The following is a 20,306-nucleotide window of genomic DNA, read 5'->3' as shown; positions in this document are numbered from 1 at the left end:
TTGTGCTTAAATGTTACTTAGAACAAGACATCTGTGTATTTTCCATAATTTCTTGCATCTCCACTGCATCCCAGTTTTCTGTTGTCATCTTATTACAGCTGTCATCATAAAATATGTAAAAAAAACCAATCCGATCTGCAGAAAGTCAATTAATTAATGGCAGAGTTTTTACAAAGTAGTGGCATTAGAATGTATCCCCTAGAAAGCAAATGTCTCTTTCTGTTTCTAGCACAAAAAGGCATTTTAAAATCGTATTAGGCAGTATATACCACGTTAGGTTAAAGAAGCATGATGTTAAAACGGTTTAGCTAAACCAGAACAACTATGTGTAGACACTTATATTGAAGTCTGACTTATACCTGTTTAGCTTCTCTTTGGTTTTCTAAGCCAGATACAAAATGATACATGCTATCTACTCATACAGTTGTAGTGACTTCGCTGTAAAGCCACACACTGAAGTGACTTTGTTAAACACGTACAATTTGTGGACTTTGTACCAGCTCAAAGGGTTAATGTGAAAACCACATGTTGATCTAAATGGAAATATTTTAGAGGGCTAAATGTAATAGACTGGATGAACTTTTAAGACAAGGATGCATTACTTAATGTTTTATCTTATCAGATCCTGTTGCTGTCACAGTGCTGTGACAGTGTGATAGATAGGGCATACAAAGAAAGCTCTAGTGATCTTATGTCTTTTTAGCTACCTGTTCTACGTGGGGTTAACCCAGCAGTTGCAGTTAGCAACCTCCTGCAATCTCCTCTATGTTGCTCACTCATCTGTGACATCGGTGTACAAGGGTCACTGTGAAGGATGGGAAAAACGGAGGTCAAGTGAAAGAAAACTAGTACAGTTGTACCTTGTGCATTGAGGTTGAAGTAACAGAAGTTGTTCTGTCTCCAAAAGGAGTTGGAGGACGTGGGGGGATGCACGTGGTTGTAACTCTGGAGGCATTAGACACAGCTTTAGTGAGGAACAGCCTGCTTGACTTGACAGTCTTGTGTTTGCTTCCAGTAGGGTTAAGAGGTGTCAATGGGCTGAGTGAATTGAAATTCTTGTAATCTGGTAACTTTTTGCTCTTCTATATTTAGCAATAGTCAGCTGCCTTGCCAGGCCAAATGGTGTGGTACAACATGATGATACAATGTTGAGCTTTGTGATGCTCACTGCTTGATGCTACTAAGTACTGTAATGGCTTACATGGCCTCAAGTGGCTCAAACTAAAATTAATACTGATGACAGCTGTTGTAGCATTAGGTGATATCTTAGAGAAGAAGAATGAAAGTCCTTAGGTAACATATTTAGGGTGCTGTCATCCTACAAACAGAGGGATTTGATTTTAGTGCACTTTCATCCGTTTACTTCCCTAGGCAGTTGATCAGTCTTGGAAAGACTTACTGAGTTGTCCTGGATCCTACAGAAAATTGATAGCAAAGCCAGATACTGAATTCAGAATTTGTGGGTTACAGTTCATAATGTTCTCACTCAAAGACCACCTTTCATTCCTTACATGCAATAGGAAACCAATTTTTAAAGCATTAGCTGAGCCATAACTTTATAAATCATCATGAAACCAAGTAAAGTATAGCAATGGCTTAACCTCAGAATGTTAACAAATGCTAAGGGAATGAACCCACAAATCAAGAAAACCACACTCCATTACTGTGAAGAAACTGACAAGTCCAGAGCATGCTGTTCCTAGAAGAGGTAGAGAGAAGTTTTTTATGGAGATTCCTCTGAGCCTCTGGAGAATCCTACCAACTGTACATTCCCTTATTCCCTCCCACAGTCACTACATGTAGGTCATTAATCATCTATTCAAGAATCTGCGTTATGTACAGGAAAAAAGCTTAGGTTTGGAGAACCATATACCTGCCCCATAAAACAAGCAGTCTCCTGGTAGACTCACATTCCAGACATAAATGGAGGCCCAAAAAAGGGGGAAAATCCAGTGGCTCTACTGAGCTCACTGTAGGCTGTAATCCTGTGTACTCATCTGTCCTGAACTTTATGTCCTCCCTCAAACAAATAGGTCATGCAAATAGGGTGATAGACCTTCCAGGCTAGAAAAGACATATGTGATAGGGTGGAGGGCTGGTGGAGTGAACTTGAATCTCTAGATGCAGGGTAGCCTCAGACCATGCAGCAAGAGAGAATTTCTGCTATTTGTCTGCCCAAAGAGGAGAGCAAACACATCGAAAGTAGGTGTTGCCAAATGGCTTTTAGAGGTCTTTCACGTGGAAATGCTGTCAGACATCCTGAGGCTCCTGCATAAGACGAAACAGATCGATAACAGTCCAAGGATGGCTATAGAAGAAGAACAGTTGTGAGTGTAAGGATGGTCTAATGAGATTAACATTGGTACAGTAGTGTATTGGACAGATAACAGGGATAGTAAAGAGCAAAGATGGGTTTGAACTGACAGTTCAGCTGATTTGCCCAAAGTCAGAATGTTGCAGCACTGGCAGTTTTATTACCTTGATATAAACCTTGGAGAGGGATGAAAATTGTTTGATTCCTTGCTTAGATGACTTTTAAAAAGATGGGTATATATTATCATAGATTTCTGATACATCAAATAGCATCTATCCCGAGCAGTGCATGCCTTTGTTTGCATATCAAATTTATATAACTATCAGAAGTAATACCCATCACCCAACAAAGAAGTGGAAATGGGCAACCAAGAAATCAACTTTCTGTATATCTTACTTTCCCCCACAGCTCAGAACTTCGTACATTTTTTACAGAGTGAGTTACAAAACTTACAGTCTCTGATGGCATCCCTGTGAACAATATAAAAAAAGTTGTATTGTCTTGTCACAGCAAGTTTTAAGTTACCTAAATGCTGCCTTCTTTAAGGGTCGTCAAGTTTCTGTGATTCTATAATAATTTTACAGTAATAGTAATAGTAATAATAATTATACATAAGCAGATCTGACTTTCCTAAGTATTTGAAGGGTACTGTTTTTTACGTAAGAACAATAAGATGCTCGTTTTGCATTAGTAGTAACAATATGGCACAATCTACTTTAATCAATAAATATGTTTTTATAAAGCTGGACACTCTACAGCTTCAGAATCATGGGCAATATCAAAAGTTCCTACCTAACATGTACACCGGGGAATACAAGAGAAGTTCTGCAGTTAATAACTAAACTATTAAAAACTGGCAAGTTTGCATGGAGGCTCTGAAAATATTATCGTGCCTTATTTTGTTTCTGTAATGACTAATCGAGGTAGTGCATTATCTACTGTAGACGTGGTTATACCTGAACCTATACATTTTTCCAATCTGCTTCATCTCTAGAAGCTATTTTCGTATACTTGTATCCAGACTTGTTTTGCCATAAAACTAAGACCATGCCAGTACACTGTCAGCTTAATAAACCAGCATTTCTCTACCAATAGTGCTGCATAGATGCTCTCATACCCATGTGATAGTTTCATATTCATCTGACCAACCAGCTAAAAAAAAATCATGGGTTTTGAAGAACATTAAGAATTAATCCAACTGCTGCCACGTGACCTAACAGCAAACACTCACTTTATCATAAAGCATTCCTGTATAAGAAGAAATTGCAGGGTTCATTATCTCTTTGTGACAAATTCAGGGGCTTCCTATGAAAGTTCATTCTTTTAGTAAAAAGAGGGGAGAAAAGAATGAAGCTCAGTACCGAGTTATCATCTTTCGGCTGATTGCTGCTATTTAGGTCATCTATATCCCTTGCTCTGCTAGTATAGCTGTGTCAGTCAGAAGGGTCAAATAAGGTATTGCATTTTATACCTTAAAGATGCATGTGCATACAAGAAGTGAGTTTGAACTGGAGCTTTTTACGAGCTGATCAAAATGAAAGAGTAAAAAGGAATTACATGGCTTTTGAAAGGAAAAAGCAGAGCTTTATTTTCCAAGTCCACACAATGAAATTCTGCTTTTTCTTTGTCTGTCATTTGCCCTTGGTTTCATGTCACTTTATAAAAAGGAAAGTTTCTAGCCAGGAGGTACCAGAAGTTCACCTTTTTTCCCTCCATTTTAGCATAAGACTTTTTCTCTCCCTACTCTCACAGAGAGCAATATTAATCTCTGGTAAGTAAACTCTTTTCCATCTCATATTATGAGAGGTGTTCATGTACGTATCACAATTTTGTTTTCTCACATGTAAAATTATTACAATAGAAACTTTGTGTAAACCTTCTATTTAGGTAACAGAAAACAATGTATTTTATTATTTTGCAGACCTCAGTGGTTAATATGCAAATACTGAGGAAAACAATGTTGAGAAGTATCCACAATATGTTTGCAAACACTCTGAAGAGCAGTCCCAGTTTGTACACACCTTTGTTCCTGTTAAGTCAGCATCACAGTCCACATGGGCCAGGACAAGATTTTCATTCATGATTATTCCTCATCTTTTTTTGGTTTTCCTATACCAAAAGAAGCTAACCCAAATGTAACTAGAGACGTAGTATAGTAGTCTAAAATCAAAGATTATATAGTCTTTATGAGTTTATCATGCAAACAATGCGAACACTTTTATTGTGTTTTCACTTTTATATTTTAAACAGCATTCCGGCAGGAGAACAGTCATTTCATGTTTGTATTGTGTGCCTTTATATTTGGGAAAAAAAGTTACTTGCTGTTTCTGTCCTGTCATCCAGCAGCTAATGAGAAGCATGTTAATAAGCTCCTTCTGCTTAAAAGATTTATGCATGTAAGAATTTGGGTAGGTGTTATAAATAGAGCAAATTGTGTGTAACAAGTGCTTTTTTGAAAGAAAAAAAAAATAAAAAAGGAAAGTTTGTGGAAAGTTCCACTGAGAGAGGTCTTTTGGGAAAGAATTGGTCATAAGACAAATATCCTCCCATGGGTTTAGCCTTGCCTGGAACAGCAGGTGTGCTGTGATAATCTTAATAAGATTTCTGCACCTGAAAAAGTTTCCGAATCCTTTTTTTAATCTATTTCCCCTGGTGGCTTTTTAAAAGAACTGTCAGTTGATTTTGCAGCAGTGAGTATTTTCTAACTTGACAACACTGTTTATTGTCTCTGTGTGAAGAGAGTGAAATCAATTTCTCTTGAGTATTTGAGCCCTGGGGTCAATGAACTGAATTTCGATTATGGAAATTACAAGTTACTTACACTTGTTGTCATTTAAGAAAAGCAGTTCTTGTATATCATTATTTTTTGCATTTGGCATTCTGATCACTTCACTGATGTCCATGCAGTGCTCCACCCTAGACTAGTAAAAATCTGGGCAGGCATTGTCACCTGTGTTATCTGGAGGAGACAACATTCTTGTTCGCAAAGCTGGATGCTACACACTGGGAAAATATCAACTCAAATGAGATTAATTTGGTGGCCTTTGCAGAGTGGCTAGGGCCTTTGCTGAAGTCCAGCATTTTTTAGTATGCAGAATACGATGCTCTGTCTTCAACCATAACATAGCAACAATACAAATTACCCATTTAGTGCAAATTGTCCTGGAAGTGGGTACAAGTGATAAAGTAGTTTGTAATAGCATTGAAAGGAAGAGTTGAAAAGTATAAAGTTGTCAACAAGACAATTATGAGACAGACAAACTATGAATCCCTTGCCCTTCTGGGGAGCAGTTACTTCTCAGCAGGGTGGCTCACACGAGTAACTGCTCATCACTGGGAATTAATAACCCAACCCAGAGCATGTACAATAAAGCAGGCCTTTCCTGATGGCCTTTCAATTGCTTAATTTGCATTTGCTTGGTGATTTGAAATATATGTGCAAGTACTAAATATTGTTACAGTGCACAAACAGAAATTAAAACTGGAGCTTGTATACGTTAATCTATTTTCTGCTGAAAGTGAATAGCTATTTAATAAATTATTAATGGTTGTGTCAGGTAAAAGACTGCTGCCTGGAAGGTAGAGAAACCCTTTTTAGGCTCACCTTTCTTTCCTGTCTCCACCATGAAGCTTGTGTCCTTTGCTACCTAGTGCTGCAACTATCAGGAAGTGTTTTAAGTGCCCTCTGGGTGGGAATACATTTGAAAATAGATCCTCTGCATCCTAGGCAATATCCCCTTTCTTTCACTTCAATGTAAAGGAAGGCCTGGAAATTTTCACTGTGTGTACTGTGTTTAAAAAAAAAAAATCAAATGGGGCTGACACTGCTTTTCGTTGTTAAAAGTTCCTATACATCCGTGTGAACTAAACTTTAAGAAAGCTAAGTAAATCCCTTTGTAGGATTTAGGCAGGGAGAGACCTGGTTCTTGGATCCTGTTCATGCCTAAGATCAAACTTGATGTCCGTAGTCAGCAAAGTTAAAACTGAAGTTCCTGTGTGAACAGGTACTCATGAACTTTACAGTAAAAAGAAAGATACCTTCAGGATTAGGCAGTACCTGAGTGGGGATGTATGCTTGCGATTTTTTATTAGATTCATTAGTGTCTCCCATGTCCTAGTTTAGCCTCTCAAATTATTTGGTTCTTTTTCTTTATCCTGCGATCCTGTTACTCAGCTCTTTACTACACAAGCTGTCCTACTGACTTCATGGGAGAGAGCAGAGCAACGCTGCAGGGTTTCAGCTGTCTGAACTCAAGATTGAGGAAATATGGACAAAAGCAGGGGAAATTTACATTAATCCCTTCACTCTCCCATAGATTCATTTCCATGTTATAGTTAGAAATAGCTCTTGGTAAGATAATACATCTTCATTTTCCTTTTTTCCCTCTTGTCGCAATGGTGCCTTGCAATCCACTGGGCCACGCAGCCTTCCATGGTCTGGTGAGAAAAATCGCTGTCACACATGAATGAGCTGCTACACCGAGGTTAACTATTCCTATTTTCTTTTATTGCCCCTCATGCAAAGCATTTAATACTGTATAAGGACCTAGATCAATACATTTTATTGTTTTCCAGTTCTCTTTAATATCAGCGTGGAGTGCTCTACTCACAGTCTGCTGAATGATAAAAGACCATGTACAGTTATTGTTGTTATTGTTGTTGTTACTCTTAAATAACTTGTTACTCTTAAGTAACTAGTTTGAAGTGATACCCATAACTCGGTAGCTGTTTTCGAAGAATGAATCAAAGGGACAGTCCCTAACCTCACAGACAGTGACACTCTTAAGACTCTAAGCAAATGTTCAGGGAGGTCACACAAGAAGAAGGATGAGTGTAGAAATCAACAGTTTTTATTATAGGCTGCTTGGCAAACAAGCATTTTAAGAGGAAATTTAAAAGTGAAATCAAAAGAAAATTTCTCATAAGCAAGATCAGAGACAAGTTTTTTATAGAGTAAGGCACAGAGGTGATTTGAACGATTGACAGAAAGGCAGAAAGCAGTGGGAATATTAGAACGATGTAAGTTTATGAAGCCAAATGGCCAGTGCTCTGCTGGTGTTTCTTAAACCTAGGGCCTCTGAATCACTCTTTTGTCTGCAGTGGTGGGTAGAACAGCACTTCTCCTTTTATGCATGAGGATGCTGAAGAATCATTGCTTATCATCATGTTTGTACTTGCTGTGATACTCTGGGTTGTCCAAAGTAGAAATCACACCCGAGCACAAGCAGTTCTACAGATGTTGGCTAATTTATTGAGAGACATTTCCACAAAGGTTACAGTGTCATTAAAAGACTTTCAGTCACTTATTTGGAAGCACTGCTGACAAGTTGCTTGTGTGACAGAGACAGCCCTGTTTTCTCCTGAGAGGAGTATAGCATGAGCAGCCTCTCAGTATCAAGTTTACTAAATGGATGGTCTTCTGTAATACTTTGGTGTGATGAGTGTTCCATTCAGACCAAGATTAGAATATTGCAGGGTCATTTAACATCCATCTGTTACACTTTTGTCTGTCTGATTCAGTTGCACAGGGTGATTCAAAACCCTTCTCCAAGCTAATGATTCAGGCTTTCAGAGTGCATTTATTAGCTAGACCTCACAAGGGTTTGTGGCATGTCTAAACTCGAAGCTTTAAAAAAATAATTACAACCCTAAAAATGTATTCAATTAGTACTTTTTGTCTGTAGGGCAACTGCAATAGTTTTATGAGAAAATCAAAGCAAAATTCATTATGAAGGTAATTAGGAATTTCAGAATGTCCAGATTGAGTTCAAAGGAAAAGATATTAATTTTGTTATTGAGTCAGAATTAGTGAAAAATTTAGAAATGTGTGTTCATTAAGATTATGAGACTATTTGGTTGTGGGAAAGAGACATCTAACATCTTTTTCGAATTTGGGCTGTGGAAAACGAGGAACACGTAACACAGAAAAAGCAAATGCTCGATTGCCAGCTGTGAAATGGAATGAATAAGACATAACTAACTGTGCTAATAAGTGTGCCATTTGTGCAGCTTCCACAGACGACAGTGCGGCAGAGAAGAAAGGTGGAACTCTTCATGCTGGCTTAATTGTCGGCATTCTAGTCCTGGTCCTCATTGTGGCTGCAGCCATCCTTGTGACCGTCTATATGTATCATCATCCAACGTCAGCAGCTAGTCTCTTCTTTATAGAGGTAAGACAAAAGAAACGTGTGTCACTAGTCTTGTCACTTGGCTAGGATAATTGGGGTCTCCAGAAAATAACTTTCTTAATTAAATTTATAAAGTATTCTTGTGTTTGTAGTATAAGCTTTGAAGGAGTGGACCTACCTCACCTAGCAGGTGATGCTGTTTTGTTCTTAGCATGTTTGTCACTCACCTGCTTCTTTAACTACTATTGCTATTACTTTTTTTTGTTTTTTACACAGGACATATATGTAAAAGATATATCTCAGATACAACTCCACCTCTCTTTCCTATCCTTTGTTCTCCTCACCATAGCATTTTTCCATCAGCTGTCGTGTGTGCTGTCATTTTATTTTGGGACCTATATTTTTTAAATTCTTTTCCTGTAGAAAAATAAAACATTTGCATTCATTAATTCTCCAGAAGAGCTAACTTAAAGTGAGTTTTTAGCTGGAAACATGTGGCAGCTGTTCCATACATTAATTTGTAGAAATCTTTTAACACTTTGCCTCAGAGTGTGGGAAAGATTCTTTTCACCCAATTTTAACATCTAAATCTAGTATCAGAGAGAAACAAACTCTTTAGACCATGATTCATCTGACCTATTTGAGACATCTCCTTTAGGATTGGATAAATTAAGATTTTTCTCCCTCAAAATACATAGCTACCTCATGTGCAGACATCTACATTGCAGATGCTGACATTTAGTCAGCTCAACACCATGACACATGACAGTATAAGAAAGGAACATTTTCCATAGGTGTTTGATTCTACAAAAAAACCTGTGAATACCTACATTTACTTTTTTTTCAACTCAGCAATATTCCTGTAACTTATGATAAGTATAGTTGCTAAACATGAAAGAAAACACTGATTGTTCATAACCCCCACCTGCAATACTGCCTTACTTCTAAGAGCCTGGACACTTTCTAATGGGCAATAGTGAATATACAGAACCATTGGAAGTGTCACTAGGGACGTACCTAGGGATTGCTTAGGTAAAAGCCTGGACTAGGAAGATACAGACATTCATTCTTAGTGATAGCAGTGTGAATTGAAGTGAGACATGAACATGAACAGAATGATCCATCTTTAAAATCATATTATAATAAATATACTGCTTAGATGCAATAGTAGTGACAGAAATCAAAATGAATGGTTTATCAGTATTCCAGGCTCAAGGGATGTAACTGTGTTAACCATTGGGGAATAGCATCCATGTAAACAAATAGTTTTGTTTCGTGTCTATGTGACATTTCAAGGCAATTCGCTATTGATGTAGACAAACAAAACTCCACTGAAGTCCTTGTACAAAAGAGAAGGATTTGTCCATTTCTTTTTTTCCCAGACAGATTGAATTGCTATTCTCTCACTCTAGTAAAAACAAGTTTCTTATCTGCTATGATGTGACTGAAAAGACTAAGTAAATGGCAACAACATGTTTTAAGGAGAGAAGAATACCAAATTAGAACACACATTTATTTTTGTTCTCAGTGTCGTAATGGCATGTTAATTTATTTCATGTATTGATATCATACTCATCTTGCAAACAGTGGTACCTCAATCAGTTTTGTTAAAACCATGCCACTGAGCAATCTTTACGTGGCATTAATCAATCTCTGCCATCAAAGCTAAATGTCTTTTAGCAAGCAATGTAGGCATTTAGAAAAAATAGAAAAATGTGATCTTTCTGTTTAAAAAAAAAAAAGGAGAAATAATCAAATAAGGACAGGAGGAAGTAAGTAAGTAAAAATGAAATTTATGCAAAATGTGGTATAAACTGCATCTTCTTTTGGTTACCAGGAAAATTGTGATACTTGTGAAGAATCAGCCATTTAGCAAGAATTATAAAAAGTTCAAGCCATGAAAGGGTGGCCTTTCCCTGTGAGTGGTAAAACCACTAATGGAGTGGTAAAACTACAAGGGCTGGAGAAAGGGATTACTCTGTATTTCCAAACATTTCAACGAATTCCAAAACTTTAAAGCCATTGTTGGTATCATAAGCTTAGAAGAACAAAATAAGGTAATCAATTCTGGAAATGAAATTGCTTTTAAGAAGGTTAATCATTTAATTTCCAATGAAACTTGTTTGACCATTTCAAGAATTAAAGAGTAGAATGTTTTATTCTTATATTCATCTGTTCTATAGGATATACATGTTTCCAATAGAAAACACCTCTGAGCACCATTAAATGATACCCTGATTGCACTAGTTGGTTTAAATAAGCAATACACAAAAGCCAAGAAAAATTCTATTTATTCCAAAACCAACTATTGTCTTAGAACAGAGTAACAGTATTCTATTATTTTTTTACCCCTAAGGTCTGAAGAAAAAGTTTCTTCTAGTACTTTTGTTCATAGCTGTTGAATATAGTGCATATGTGCAGCCCTACCCGGAACAAAAATAAGTATTTTGAACAAACAGCTTAAGAAGTCTGGAATGCTAATTCTGTTCAATGTGCCCATGATATTGTATCATTTTAAAAGAACATAATCTAAATAGTTCAATACTTTTTCAAAAAGTTCCTCTTTTTGTTCAGTGTATAGAAAATCCAAATCAAAATGCAATGTTTTCCTGTTTCTTCCAGTCCCCACAATATCTGACGTGTTTCATTGTTTAAGTTGGACATTTCTCTGGTGACCTAAAGACAGAATGAATTATCAACTTTAAAAGTTAAGGGAGTTTCAGTCAAAATTACAATGCATTCAGGCTTTCCAAAAGCTGAGAGTAAATGTTGACTGAAGATTAGCTTGCAGAGTGACAGATGAGATGTTGTATGCTTTGGTCTTTTATTTATTCATGGTTATGCCTGTGGTATTTTTGTTCCCTTGAATTTGATTTTATGGCTAGTAATTTCCCTTTTTGAGTTGAGTTACATACCTACTCTTACCTTGAGGAATTTTGCGCATACCCTTGAGTATACTTTGAACTTATTTGTACTGATTTTTGAAATGTAGCATATATGTCAAATAGTGCTCTTCATGTCTTTTTCAACAAAGCAGAAGATTATGTCAGAAATCTGGCTATAACACAGATAGCTACACACAAGTATGCCACAACTTTATTCACTATTCAGTAACCTACTTAGTATACTTGCATTCAGGATTTGAGGTTTGGTGTCCAAGAAGCCCCGACTCCAGTGGATTGCATGCCTGTGATACAGATCATAGCAAAAGTGATATAGATAAATGGAGCTGAATGTAAATAGGGGTAAAGAAATTCCCAGGTGAGTCAGATGGATTTGCTCAAATTTCATTGAGTTGCGGGTCAAACAGCACCTTTATCAGTATTTTATATTTTACTTCTTCCCTTCTTTTTCTTCATATTCTTTTTCTCTTCTATTTTTAACCTTTATTGATTTGCATTTGTGTGTGAACTTTGGCACTGAGAGCAGCTAATGTCCGGAGAACATTTAGCAAATTGAAAAGCAAGGTATGAGGCAAACTGTTTCTTACTCAGAAGCCTTTTACCTGTTTGCACCCAGTTATCTGTGAACAGAAGGGTTGCACATGACAGAAAGAGTTTTCATGTGCCTGCTTTTTTTGTATTTTTCTTACCTTTCTTACTTATATGTTGGTCCAAAGTCCTTTTAGTGTTTGAAACTTACCTCATTGGTCAGCCCAATGCTCTGCCTTTGAGGAACAAAGGCAACATGATCTGGCCACAGCTGAGAAGACGACACAGGAATTGCTGGCCAATATGAAGGTAGGGAGTAAGATGTTGTGATGTCTTTTCCCAGCTGGACGCAGCAATACTGTTTCCAAATGTGCTTACATAAGGCTCAACAACTGCAGAATAATTTTTTTCTGCGGCAGGGGGGTAAAATTCTCTGCGGGTAGGGGATTTTAAGGTGTCTAAACTAACATTGCAAATTGGATCCATCTCAGGCAGTGAGCCTTTCTCTTGTATTCAGCTTATAGGTACAAAACCAAATGCAACTTATCAACACACGTAGACTCAAGCTATAAGGATATCAGTGAATTCAGAGCCTGTGTATTTTTTAACAGTGGTTGTATATGTCTTAATAGTAGTTATGTCACACGCTGAAGAGAAGTGTGGGTGTTTGTGGTTACAAATTATCATTCTTCTGAGTTAAGATCCCATTTTCAGAGACACAGTCTTTGCCTTCATGTTTCCAGCCTCCCTGGAGGTTTTCCAGAACTTTATTGTGCTGATTCAGCTGCTTAGAACCATGCATGTACACTCACACGCACACATGCACATATCTATGCCTTTTTTAGCTGTTTGTTTTACTTCATTTTGCATGTTTAAGCTGTCTAATTTCACAAATCTGTTTTTTCAAATGGCCACACAGAGAGTTGAACTGGTGCTATGGAGCCAGGAGGTGACCTTGGAGAGAAAGAGAGGGAGGATGGGATGAGCAGCTGCAGATCTTCAGCAAATAAAATAATAGTGTGTGATCAGAGCCTGGGGGATCTCGACTCTTCCCAATTTAACTTGAATTATGTCTCTACTAGTAAATTAAATAAGCATGGGACTGTTTTCTAACATAACGACTAACCAGCATGGTAAGGTCTGCATTCCTGTCATTTAACTCTTTCAGCCTCATGATAAAGTGACATGATGCAGACTATTAGTGTGGACTGAGGATGGTTCACAAATCCTGAGCCCTAGCTGGGGTGGTCTGAGGAAGCACTAATTTTGGGGTATTTTTCTAATGATTGAGCTGCATAGTGGATTGTGTTGCAGTATCTGGCACGCAGATCTAGCAGTAGATTTTCTTCTGATTTTGACCTTCTGCTCATCCCTTATCTGCTTAGAGGAAGAAAATAGAAGGAGAAAATTGTCAAAAAACCCAGAGACAGTTCTTGGTTTTTCAGAGCTTCGGGAGTTAATGGTCATTTCTGGCTCACTGTTATACATCTCTGCTCATAACAGCACAACACAAATAAGAGCCATCATTTAACAGCCAGCGCTGTTCTCCATGCACCATTTCCAGGTTTCTGCATTAATGTCACAGATGTAGTGCATGTCTTCAAGGAAATGAGAAGTAAGTAGGAGACAGAATACAAAAGAAAGAAGGTTTGTTTTTTTTTTTTAAAAAAAAGAGTCAGATCCTCAGCTAGCTTGGACAGGTGATAAAGCTCACACAGCTCTGCTTATTTCTTCTGGGATATGGCCTATAGATTTTATTATATATACGTTTTACAGGGGATTATGCTCTTAGTTTGAAAAAGGTTTGACATGGTTATCAATTTGTTTTCATACAGAAGTCTGGGCTGAATTGTGTTTCATGAAGATGATGATTAAAAAGAAGAGAATAAGTATCATTTGTCTCTTCTTTTAAAGTCCTGCAGTGTCCTGGCTTTTGGGGTGTTGTCATTGATCTCACTGTCATTGCCTTGTACTGATAGTAAAGTTATTTTTTCCAAAGCTAATCCAGCTCAGCATTTTTTTTCAAGGGAAACCTAAATGGGCCACAAGGGAGAAGCACTAAAATAAATAATCAACACTGACAATAAAAGTCAAAGGTGGGGAGGAAGGAGGCATTCTGTTTCTTGTCCGTCAGCAGCCAGCTACATAGATGAACCTAAGACTGCAGAAATATTTTTATAACAAGAAGTTGTTTAAATCACAAAGAGATACCTTAAACAAGCACTTCTATCAAAAAGAAAAATAAATGAAGCTGGTAAATGATCCTACTGAATTTTAAGTCTGAAGCAATCTTTATTTCAGAACAGTTTCTTCAAAATATTAAATCAACATGGTGTCAGGCAATTGATCTTTCCTGATTCCTGGAAGAACATATTAGAAGTACAGTTTCAGATATTTGAAGCCTCATCCATTTCTGCCTGTGATTTTAATCACAGATAAATTGGTTGTTTCTAGAGGAGAGTGAAGACTGATACACAAATTTCAGGTAACTTTGAGCACACAAACACATATTATGGGCAAGGTAATTGGTAACAGAAAGATCTTTCCTTGCCATGAGAAAGCAGTAGAAGGCCTGGATACCCAGATAGATTAGCAGTGGACAAGTGCACTTAGACTAATGGGTCTTCATGGTGTCAGATTAACATATGGTTATTTAGTAATAGACTTTACAATAGTTTTTTCTGCTTTTCTTAATTAATTTGTTTAAGTCATTACAATTTTTCTGGGGTTTTAAAAGTTAATCCAGAATTTGAATAGCTCTCTATTTACATATCTCTGGTTAAGAAAGTTAAATAAGCCTTGTTGACAAAGTGTGGTTAAAGAATACAGCTTTTAAATAGATGTAAATGTTTTTATGCTCTTGAATTAAACAGACAACGTTACATCAATGGAAGTGTAATATTGATAATTGATCTTGTATATTGCTTATCCCTTACAATCCATTTTCCTATGGTATGTCCAAATTAGATTTCATTTCTTGTTTACGTATGCTCAGTTAATTCTTTTCAAATATTATAAAAATCCTTTTAAAATCTTGGATTGATTTTTTACCAGCTTCTTCACTGGAAGTTTGAATCGATTGTTTCTTTGCTTTTCAAGATAATATTAATTTGACACACTGATTGGTTTCCAGTCTGTAAGTCAGTGCAGAAATACATAATTTTTACTGAATTTTACCTCTTTACTAAATGGTAGCAGACTCTTCCATTCTTATTTTATAGTTGCATCATTGGTGATCTGGTGGCTAATAAGAGGTAGGAGCCTTGCTGACAGTAGAAAATAAATGGCTTCACTTTCAATGATCTCTGTACAGTTAATAGAGGCCCATAACATAAAAACCATTGGGTCCTTTTCCCTTTCCCCCCTTTCAATGTTATCAAGTTTACTAGAAATTTCTGTGTAAAATTCCACCAATAAAGTCAAACACACAGAAAGCACTGACATATCTGAGACTCTCCTGTAGATTTCAACTTGAGTATTTTTTTTCTCTTTTTGCTTAAAAAAGTTACTGTTCTTTTTTTTTGCAGGAAATGAGATGGTCTAAAGCTAGCAACCTCAAAAAAAATCATAGACTCTAGCACTGGAAACCATGTTCAGATCATCCCAACTGAGTTTTGTTTATACAATATTTAATTAAGTGAACTCAGATAGGTATCAAACCTTTTTTTTTTTAATAATGTCTTAATGAGATCATGCCATTTTGATGGATAAAAGTGGTCCTGTAAGGCTCAAAATTCCCTCATGTTGAAAGATGTCAAAAGAAGAAACTGGTCAACCATGAGAATACATGTGGAGACCTGTCAATGCAAGAGTAATGAGAAGATTCTCCAGTCTCCACCCTTTAGTATTCATAGGTGGAATCCCCTCTTTTTTTTTCTCTCTGAAGTAAGACAAATAGTATTACTGCAAGATTTACATGAAGACACTTACTGTAGCCTTAGTATTGCTGTAGGAAGTCTGCACAGTCACCAACAGTACTGTAGACAGGCATAATGTAAGAAACATGAAAGGTAGAACTCACTTTCCATGGATTATTGGACTGCTAATTACATTCATTTTATCTTATTGCTCTTCAATTAGAACTAACTTTGTTATATGTACATCCAAAATTATTATTCTGCATCCTGACGTGTATCTTCTGCATCCTGGTCATGTAAGGTCACAAGTGCTTTTTGCTCAATTTATGTGCTTAAAATAATGAACTCAAGGAAGCTTCAGTCCCATGAAAAAAGTCCTAGTCCTGTTTTCCCACAGTGTAATACACTGAAAGGAAGCAGGAGTTACAACTCTCCAGCCACAGCTCAAAGGATTTCCTCTAAGAGTTCTAGTTCCAGAGGAAGAAACCGATTTTTTCCTATTAAATTGCTTTCTCTCTGTTTTGTTTGTTTTGCGTTTGGCATTTTGGGTTTGTTTTTTGTGTTTGGGCTTTTTTGGTGGTTTGTTGTTTTTTTGGGTTGGTTTTTGGGGGAGGGGGGCGGGGAGCTCTATTTTCTTATTACTCTGCTTTGCAGAGAATAAAGGGGGAAAATGCAATAGGCATTTCCTGAGCTGCTTCAGTAACTCAAGGAGCTGTGTATCTTCCAGTATCAATTAAGTTACTTCTGGTTTTATCAGCTAAAACTGTAATATCTTTACATCTTTTGAGGGATCAATACACGTCAATGAACTGATTGCTTGTCAGTGCTCTCTTTTAAGACTGGCAACCACTAACAGTACCCACATGCACACAAAGGAGTTGAAATTAAACAGAATATCACTAGGAATGGAAAATCTCACCTCAGGCTTGAAGAGAAGCTACAGAAAGCTGCAATTGTAATATTTGGAAGTGACCTTCAAATCTGTTGGTTTATTTCTGGAACAACAGCTGATGTTTACGTTGTATAGCATTGTATCATTAGAACTGGTGCACATCTGTTCCATATTTCATCATCTGGAAAGGCCAATTAAAAACTCAGCTCATCCTTATATGCTGCTGTTTGAGACTGTTTCTAATTATTTTTTCCTACTAGTTTTCCAATGGTTTTTCATTTTCTTTTTTTATTAGAGGCTTCTTGGTTAAATTCTTTTCTCATTTCTATCAGTGTAAATCTGGAATAAGTCCTTTTCATTTAATTTACTTATTCTTGATTTACTTTAGTGAGTCTGAGAACAGAATATGACCCTTTTTCTTCAGCAGTAACCAAACTGTCCTTCTAAATTTTGAAACCACGCTGAACCAAGCTTGCGTAGAAAAAAGTCTCCAAAGTTTGAATAGACTAAGTTTTCGTATTAGGAAAAGCCATCCATTAAAGATTAAAGTGTTCTGCCTTTCTACTTGGTAGGAAGGTGTTGCATTGAAAGGCCTGGGATTTTAAATTACCTGACAAACAAAATTTAACTCTGGATGCCTCAAAAGTAACTTGATCTTGCAATGGGAGAAAAAAAAAAAAAAACAGTTGCTTTTATTTTGTGTCTTCCTAACAGTGATTACTAAGGATGACTGTGTTGTACCCACAGACAGCTATGTGGCTTGTTGGTAACAAAGTTCAGTGGCCCCCACCAAGATTTCTTTAGTGGCTCAACAGCACCATGAGCCCCCGCATGATGTCATGGCTGTGGCTGTTCTGTGGTCCCCAACACTGCCCCTCAGCAGCATGAAATATCATTAGAGATCAGAAGGCAATGCGAATGGGGTATTATGAAGACAGAAAATCAAATGCAATGTTTATTTTCAGAAGAAAGATCATAAAGTAAAATTGTTTAGATTTTGAACTGTCACTGAAAATATAGTCTATAACTTATCTTCACTGTTTCTCCTCTTGTTTTCCTGCAATATTTCCACTGAGATTGATATATCTTCCAGCCCTCCTTTCAAGCAGATTGTAATTTCTCTCAGTAAAAAAAAAAGAAATATGTGTCAGCATATTTGGCAGATAATTTTTTCAATAGGGAATAATCATTTTAGAACAGCTTTTTCTGCTAACTGACTTTAACACAGAGTTTCCCTACTTTCCTGAAAACTAGTCCTTTTGACAGAATCTCAGCTTGGTCACCCAAAGTCTGAGCCTTCCCAGACATTAATTAGTTTGAAAATACGAGATTTTTAAAGCATTTTTCCTCCCCAGAGGCATTATAATAATATAGGAATTTTCTTATCTGCCCTAGAAAAGATCTATTTCTTTTCTCTGTTTATTATCTGTTTTTGAAGCAGGCACCAAAGATCCTAATGAAAATTGATTAGGACCTCTTATGACCCTTTTACCGAAAGGTCGTAGGAGTTTAAACAAAAATGTTGCTTCGATTTGAACCCACAAAGTAAATGACTCAAGTAGAAATTATGGCACTTGAAATAGAAAGTCATTATTTTGGCAGTCCTGCATAAGCATGCCAGGATTTTCTTCCAAATAATTTCAAAAGCACAGTTTCTGTGGCCTCTGCTATACATCGTCCCATGGGGTAGAGTATGTTAGCAAGTTCTTATGCAGAACTAGGAAGGAAGAGCAGTGGACAGATACTTTAGGGGGGGCTGGATCAGGAGGTCTTTCTATGACAAAATTCACAGATCCACTGCTTAATGGTTTTAGACAGGAGCTGTTTCATCATCTTCATTGCTAGGACTAGTGACAGTTGTTTAGGTCTTTGACAACAGCCATCACCCACAAATTTAGAAAGAGGAATCATATAATATAAAATCATAGAATAGCTTGGGTTGGAAGGTCATCTAGTTCAAACCCCCTGCCACAGGCAGGGACACCTCCCACTAGACCATGTTGCTCAAAGCCTCATCCAGCCTGGCCTTGAACACCTCCAGGGATGGGGCATCCACAGCTTCTCTGGGCAACCTGTTCCAGTGCCTCACCACCCTCACAGGAAAAAATTATTTCCTAATGTCTAATCTCCTCTGACTTTTGCTTCTGAACTGTGCTTCTCCATTCCTGGAACAACAACACAGAGTGGGTGTTGTTATGAGAGAGAGACCAAAATTACAGGACATTGTTAAAGTTTTTTTAAACTTATTTAGTGTTGTACCCTTCATATTCTGAAACTTTGTTCTTTTGTTGTTGCTGTTACAGCGACGTCCAAGCAGATGGCCAGCAATGAAATTCAGAAGAGGATCTGGACATCCCGCCTATGCTGAAGTGGAACCAGTTGGAGAAAAAGAAGGATTCATCGTATCAGAGCAGTGCTAAAATTTCTAGGACAGAACACCAGTACTGGTCTACAGGTGTAAGACATTTATTTGCCTCTCTTTAAAGGACCCCTAAGCTGCTGTAGCCTGATAGAAGATTTTGGATAAGCTTTGTACAAGAAGAAAAACTAAGATACCAGATTACCACTGGACAGTGGTCTTTTGTTAGTGGACTGCAGCACAACAGTTCATGCAGAACACTTGTCAGTGGACACCTGCGGTATGGCACAAGTGCCATGTTATTGGCTTTAGGTATGGGGATGCACAGTAATCAAAAATATAATAAAGCTTTGGTGCACAAGGGTGTTGCCCTTTGGTTCAAGTGTTCTTCTCTGGTATCTCAAAGACAGAGTGACAAATCTGTACCCTTTCAGTGCAAACAGGACTGATCAGTGTTCACAGGTGATTGAGAAAAGTATCTCAATGTAGGTAAAGAAGAAAAAAATTGAATTTTTCAAATATTTCTACAAGTGGATGTGAAATACACTAGCTCTTCAATTCTAAGGTAACCTACCCACCTAACTAAGCAAGCCAGAGTGTATATGCTTTCCAGGAGTAGTACAATGTTTCCTGTACATTGCTGATTACTATCCTTCTAAACAACTCATGATACACAAATTGGTAAGAAATGAAGACAACAGCGAATTTTCACAACAGTGAAATTATTTTATTTCATGGGAGTTCACAATGAAATTGGGCTGATTTTTGAGTTTCAGTGTTCACTAAAAATTAATTATCAGGTTTGTTTCAAGGGATATCTTTCATTTCTGAGCAGTAGGCTGAAGTAAAGGCAACAGATCCCTTTAACTGCCAGAGATCTTATGGACCATTTCTTGGGCAATGTGGTATGAAAAATAAGATTTTAAACAAATGTGTTTCTATCCTTTACCATTTCATTGTGAGTCCTTACTGAGAAGCACCACAGACTTCAATGCACCCCTCCCAGAGATTCAGATGCAAGTGTTATTGAACCCTGCTGAATCATACAGTGATTTTGTTTAATGCACATAGTAGTTGCATAAATATATATATAAATATATTTTTTTTTATAGGTAACACAAGGCGGGCTCTTGTGACTGTTAAGACTGCATTTTTGTCATCCAGACAAAGGAAATGGATTGCATTACTGCATATTTCCACTGAGTTGTAAAATAGTCCTTAATATTAGAATATTTTTTATGTTGTGTAAGGAAGGTGGTTCATGTAGTTGCAGTGCCATAACCTTTCTGCCTATTGGAACCACTCTTTCTTTGATATCGACTCTT

General features: G+C 37.1%; 1 protein-coding gene across 1 annotated transcript in view; it reads left to right on the top strand.

Moving 5' to 3' along the window:
- Positions 1 to 19,338, top strand: part of PLXDC2 (plexin domain containing 2) — a gene marked incomplete at its 5' end in the record, with an annotated part of 136,757 nt that extends 117,419 nt beyond the window's left edge. Inside the window, 2 exons of the mRNA XM_010085628.1 lie at positions 8,324 to 8,484; positions 18,926 to 19,338. Of these exons, the coding sequence (XP_010083930.1) occupies positions 8,324 to 8,484; positions 18,926 to 19,042 (278 nt within the window). The remainder of the gene's footprint in view (positions 1 to 8,323; positions 8,485 to 18,925) is intronic.
- Positions 19,339 to 20,306: the final 968 nt, after the last annotated feature.

This window comes from Pterocles gutturalis, unplaced genomic scaffold (assembly GCF_000699245.1).
Source record: "Pterocles gutturalis isolate BGI_N339 unplaced genomic scaffold, ASM69924v1 scaffold13975, whole genome shotgun sequence".
NCBI classification, from domain to species: Eukaryota; Metazoa; Chordata; class Aves; order Pterocliformes; family Pteroclidae; genus Pterocles; species Pterocles gutturalis.
This window is presented reverse-complemented; position numbering and strand designations above follow the sequence as displayed.